The sequence below is a fragment of the Thamnophis elegans genome, chromosome 3 (genome assembly GCF_009769535.1).
Source record: "Thamnophis elegans isolate rThaEle1 chromosome 3, rThaEle1.pri, whole genome shotgun sequence".
Taxonomy (NCBI): domain Eukaryota; kingdom Metazoa; phylum Chordata; class Lepidosauria; order Squamata; family Colubridae; genus Thamnophis; species Thamnophis elegans.
The window spans coordinates 114702778-114708777 of NC_045543.1; the positions used below are offsets into that span (position 1 = coordinate 114702778).

General features: G+C 36.6%; 1 protein-coding gene across 1 annotated transcript in view; it reads left to right on the top strand.

Moving 5' to 3' along the window:
• Positions 1-3419, top strand: part of SV2C (synaptic vesicle glycoprotein 2C) — a 61075-nt gene extending 57656 nt beyond the window's left edge. The window contains exon 12 of the mRNA XM_032212648.1: positions 3236-3419. Coding sequence (XP_032068539.1) covers positions 3236-3419 — 184 coding nt within the window. The remainder of the gene's footprint in view (positions 1-3235) is intronic.
• The last annotated feature ends 2581 nt before the right edge of the window (positions 3420-6000 follow it).

Here is a 6000-nt window from a genome sequence, read left to right on the forward strand (position 1 = left end):
ACCTTTGCAAGCAATTTGTTCAAAACTCTGGCAAAAGTAATTTGTCTCAGTCTTGATAGCCTACTGGGCAGAGAGGACAAACAAGCAGGAGAAGCCAGAAAAAGGAATTGTGTTTGATGTGGGAATTGGGGAAATAAAAAGAATAGTTTTAAGAATACCTGGCTCAAAACATGCAACAATTTTAAGTTTTGCACTGATTTTTAGAGAAGGTAATCAAATGTTAAAAAGTCTTACCTTTGAGACATGATGTAGCAAATTATTTAAACATAGAGTATAGCATTTAATTACTATCTCTGTATATTACAGTAATAATTACTTAACTATAATTATTTTCATTACAGAATTGTATTTCTGTAATCTATCATATAAAACTGAGCGAGAAATGTTATTCAAACATTAGAAATATTCAGAAAGATTCTCCTGCGTTTCCACAGTGATGTACTTCCAACCTTCTATACTGTTTCATAATTTCCAGCTTGTATACGCTATTGTATAGGCTGCAGCTCTTTGATGCATATTGATATCTATTTTCTATTGTTCCTGGTGTGTTTAGATATCACAGATTTACCACAGGTTACAAAAAAACATTTTTATATAAGAATTATTCCATCATGAAATTGTAATGCACTCAGTGCCCTTCCATTTTTGCAAGAAAGAACTAGGAACCTTCAGATCAGCCTTTTTAAGCCACAAACATATAGCTGTGCTGGCTGAATTCTAAAATTGACATTCATCTCTCCAGAGGGCAAACAATTGCAGGAAACAGTGATTTAGATTCAGACAGGTGCATTACTTTGCTGGTATGACCCACCTATGATTAAATAATGTAATTACAGGTAGTTCTCAACTTACAATCATTCATTTAGCAACCATTTGAAGCTACAGCGCACTGAAAAAAGTGACTTACCTCTGATCCTCACACTTATGACCATTGCAGCATCCCCACAGTCATATGATCAGAATTTGGGCACTTGACAACTGGCAAGTATTTACAACAGTTGCAGTATCCAGGATCATATGATCTCCATTTGTGACCTTCTTAGCTATTTGTAACAGGCAAAGTCAATGGGGCAGAACTGGATTTGCTTAATAATAGGATGATTCATTTAACAACTGCAGCAAGTTGTTTTAACAAATATGGTAAAAAGAAGTTGTAAAATTGGGCACAACTCACTTAACAACTGCCTTGCTTAACAATTGAAATTCTGGTCCAATTGTGGTCATATGTTTAGAACTACCTGTACTGTACTGTATTGAGTGTCCAATCTGGGTCGGTCTCCAACACCAGTGGTTTTGTCTTCCAAGCTATCGGACTCGTACTGGAGCCCATCTTCAGGAAACTTCTCTCTAGCAGAGTGACTACTCTATTGACTTTTTAGCTTTGGAAGCAAAATCGTTTGTTCGAGTAGCCCAGTGGTTCCCAAACTTGGCAACTTTAAGACTTGTGGACTTCAACTCCCAGAATTCTCCAGCCAGCTCTGAGAATTCTGGGAGTTGAAGTCCACAAGTCTTAAAGTTGCCAAGTTTGGGAATTACTGGGCCTGAGCTTGAGGATTGCCAATTGCTAAGTTGTCAGGCCTCATTCATACTTTACCTGAAAAGCCATTGCATATCTTAATATGAATAATGTTATTATTTCCCCAAAGGTGCTTTTTCAAGAGACAATTGGACTTTCTGGTTTTTCTTCAAAGAGATCTTGCTTCCATCCAAGAAGCTTCTTCAGCTCTGACTGGATGGTGGGGAATGGAAGGATTTATACTCCTTGCAGCCAGATGGTTATTTGCATTCTTTAGTGAGTTGTTAAGGTCACCTAGAGGTCAGAGCTGAAGAGCTTCTTGGATTAGAAGTGAAACGTCTTCAAAGAAAAACCAGGAAGTCCAGTTGCCTCTTGAAAAAAGCACCTTTAGGACACCGTGACCAGGATGACTGAGAATCTCCTAGATAATTTTCAGTCTGTGACTAAAAAGTATTTGATTATTTTCATCTATTCATGTATTTTGGTGTGCTGAAAACAAATAAAATATTGAAAAAACTCCTAGATGTCATGATTGGCCACAAACATGCAAAATTGTCTTCAAATTTATCTTTTTTTTAATTTTTGGTATTTTTTTTAATATTATGGGTTTTTAACCAAATTTAAAGTCCAAATTACTATTAATTAATTCACATAAGTGCATTTAAGATATAAAATGCCAAAAAACCTTAAAGGGTTTGTCCGAGTTATATAAAAAATATATAGCACTGTAAATCTGTAAATCTATAAAATCTTTAATTTTATAAGTCTATTTCCATTTATTTTGAGAGATTGCCTTATTTAACATAGTTACCTAAATTGTCAAGAAACGTGATGTCCTATGACAAAATGGAGGTCATTTTCGGATTCAGCACACCAAAAAACATAAAGATTACATGGAATAACCAAAACAGCTCTCGGTTTTTTTTTTTTTGCAGACCTGTGTAATGTTACTATTTGATTTTTTTTTAAATTATATCTTGCCTTTATTATTTGTATAAATAAGTCAAGGTGGTGGACATATCCAGTTCTCCTGTTTTCCCCACAACAACATCTCTGTGAATGAGTTCAGTTGAGAGAGGTCCAAAGTCACCCATTTGGCTTTCTCTTGTTGCTTCCATTTCTACTTTCTGGGTAAAACATGAGACTGAATAACTATATGAGCTTCATTATTAGTCAAGGGCAATTTCATGCATCACCGAATAACACTTTTTCTAATGCCAGAACTGTGTGGCAAAATGTTTCTTAATAGTGGCACCACATTGGTATAATTTCTTCTCTGTGTAGAGGCCTGTCAGGCATAAATGCAGCTTTCTTTTTGATACTAGCAAAACATGCTATTCTTCCCAATCTTATTTCTTCTCTTTTAATATTTTGTTCTATGATTCATCATTCTTGATCTTTTCGTCTAAACTGATGAATGGCATATGGCCTTTAAATTAAAAATGTGCTGATAAGTTTCCCCCCAGAAGTAAACACATTTGTAGTAACACGTGAATTGACATGTTTAGATTCATGTATACAATATGTTGTTTCAGAATTGTTTATTAAGGGCAGGTAGTCACTAGTGTTTTATCTTTTAAAGAATGTGTATGTGTATGTATTTATACAGATGAAAAACTTTTTTTAAAATCAAGTTCAAGTTCAGACAACACATTATCACCATCATTAGTGTATGTGTGTTTTCTGCATATAATTCTAATTTATTTTCCTCTCTTTCAGGGCAACTGGCTTTGGCTTTTTAAATGCACTCTGCAAAGCAGCAGCTGTTCTTGGAAACTTAATATTTGGTTCTTTTGTTATCATTGCCAAATCAATACCTATTCTGTTGGCTTCTACAGTTTTAGTGTGTGGAGGTTTGGTAGGACTTCGACTTCCTGATACCAGAAACCAAGTACTGATGTAATTTGAGATGGGTGGTGGATAAAAAAGCCATTTATTTGCTTTCCTCGTTTCTAAGTGTCATTTCTTGGATGGATGGGATGAGGCTTCAGATTGTTGGTTCAAGGAAAATAATTGCACAGAGAAGTTCTACCCTCAAAATGAAACCACAGCAACAAAAAATTAAGAGAAACACAAGAAAGGGGAAAGAAGAGTGAATTCAGTGGAGCCATTTGTCCCAGTATTGTGCATCTCATCAGTCCAACCTGTTAAGTTCACATCTGTAAAATTCCAACAACTGGAGTCTCCATGTGTCATTCCCCCACACAGACCTTTGTAGGTAAAAAGTGTGGAGGAACCTGTAGACACCCAAATTACATTTTTGAGAAAAGAGAAGGATGGAAATTATGGACTGAACTGGTGGGAACATAAGATATTAGGGACCAAAAAAATGGCCATTGCCTATCTACTCCTCAGTTCATTTAATGAGTGCATAGAGATGTTTTTGAAGACAGTTGCTATGAAAACAAAAACAGATATAACCCCTGTAGCAGGGAGAGCTGGCCAGGCACTCATTACTGTAGGGTGGTTTGACTGCCTCCTATCTGGCACGGGTGAAATGGGGCCACCCGAGCCATCCCGCAGCCTTTGGGGCTGTCCGAGCAGTGCTCAGCCACGGTACATGAGAGAAAGGGACAGTGGGACCTGGACTCTTGCATTTTCAGGAGTAGGGTTACATCCCTTTTATTTCATGCTAAAAGAACAGTTGATGAAGCTGGCATAGTGGCTTCTATTAATATCCCACCTCTAAATTAAGGTTTCCAATTAAATTAAGAAAAAGAATAAAACTATTTCCTAGAAATAGGAGAATGGGTAGGAGAACAGGTTTCCAAGCCATTTCTGAAAAGCGCTAATTGACGAGAATAGGGTTCTAAGACAAAAACTAATCTAAAACGGCCTCTAGTCACTTGTGAATTTAAATAAATTACAGCACAGAAAGCAGCATATCCTTCTAATGCTTATTATAGTCACAAAAATTAATATTTTAAAAATTAGATTAATATAAATAAACATCTAACCTTTTCTTAGGAATAAATGTTAATCTAACAAAACTGTCTCCAGAACTCCTGCTTGTAGCCAAATTTGCATACAAATATGGACAGATTAGGGAAGGTTGATCAAATACACATTATGAGACAAATTAGATTAAACTACCATATTTTTCACTCCATAAGACGCACCTAAGTTTAGAGGAGGAAAGCAAGCAAAAAAAATCAGGCAGAGCCTGAGAGGACCACAGATAGGTGTCCTCTCATATGCCAGCTCTGCCTATTGGCTGTTGCACTACGAAAAAGAGAAGAGCGGCAATGACAAAGACAGAAAAGATGGGGTTCAGCACTAAAAGGACCTCGCCACCACGGCCCAATGCACAAACATTTCCACCCATTTTTTGGAGGGGAAAGTTGTCTTATGGAGCAAAAAATACATGATGATATTCGAGCACTAAAATTTCCTATATTCATGGGAAAAGACAGGCAGTTTCTTTTGTAAACCACTATAGGAACAATACACACAGACACACACACACACGGACACATACACACACAAAGATAAAGGCGTGAAAAACTGAATCTCTTTAAGATGAAAATAATAATTATACCAGTCTGAGCCAGCAGTATGCTGCAGCTGCCAAAAAAGTTAATGCAGTCATAGGCTGCGTCACACAGGGATAGTGTCACAATCATGTGAAGTGATAATGCCCCTTTATACCACACTTGGAGTATTGCATCCAGTTTTGGTCATCACAATAAAAAAAAAGATTGAAACGCTAGAAAGAGTGCAGAGAAGAGCAACAAAAATGATTAAGGGACTGGAGGATAAATCATACAATGCAGGAACTGGGTATGTCTAATCTAACGAAGGAGTAGGGATAACATAATAGCAGTTTTCCAACATTTGAAGGGCTGTCACAGGGAAAGGGGGATTACCTATTCTCCAAAATACTTGAGAACAGGACAAGAAGTAGTGAATGGAAAGCTTATCAAAGAGAGATCCACCCTAGAATTAAGGAGAAATTTCCTGACAGTGAGAACACTTAATCAGTGGAATGACTTGCCTCCAGAAGTGTGGAGGCTCCATCATTGGAAGTGTTTAAGAAGAGATTGGACAACCATTTGTCCGGAATGGTGTAAGGTCTCTTGCTTAAGCAGAGGGTTGGACAAGAAGACCTCCAAGGTCCCTTCCAATTCTGTTACTCTGTATTTTGTAAGTAAACTAACAACAAGATCTGAATATAACAGAAATGTTTTTAAGGCATCCTTTTCAAATGGTTTTTTAAATTAAAGTTATAGTATGGGAAATAATGCCCCTCTTTTGTTCTGATAATAGAGATATTTTTATACGTAAGTATAGTTAACAAAAAGAATTGATATACAAATTGAAGGACTTTTAAAAATAATTTTAATCAATTGTCTACTGGTTTAGTGATAGATATAGCATAATGTTTTAGCCTAGTAGAACAGGATCTCAGCTAAGTAGAAAGTGCAGGCCAGCATATCTCAGAATCAGACTTGGAAAGTTCGATTTAGACCCTGAAGTCCAATCTC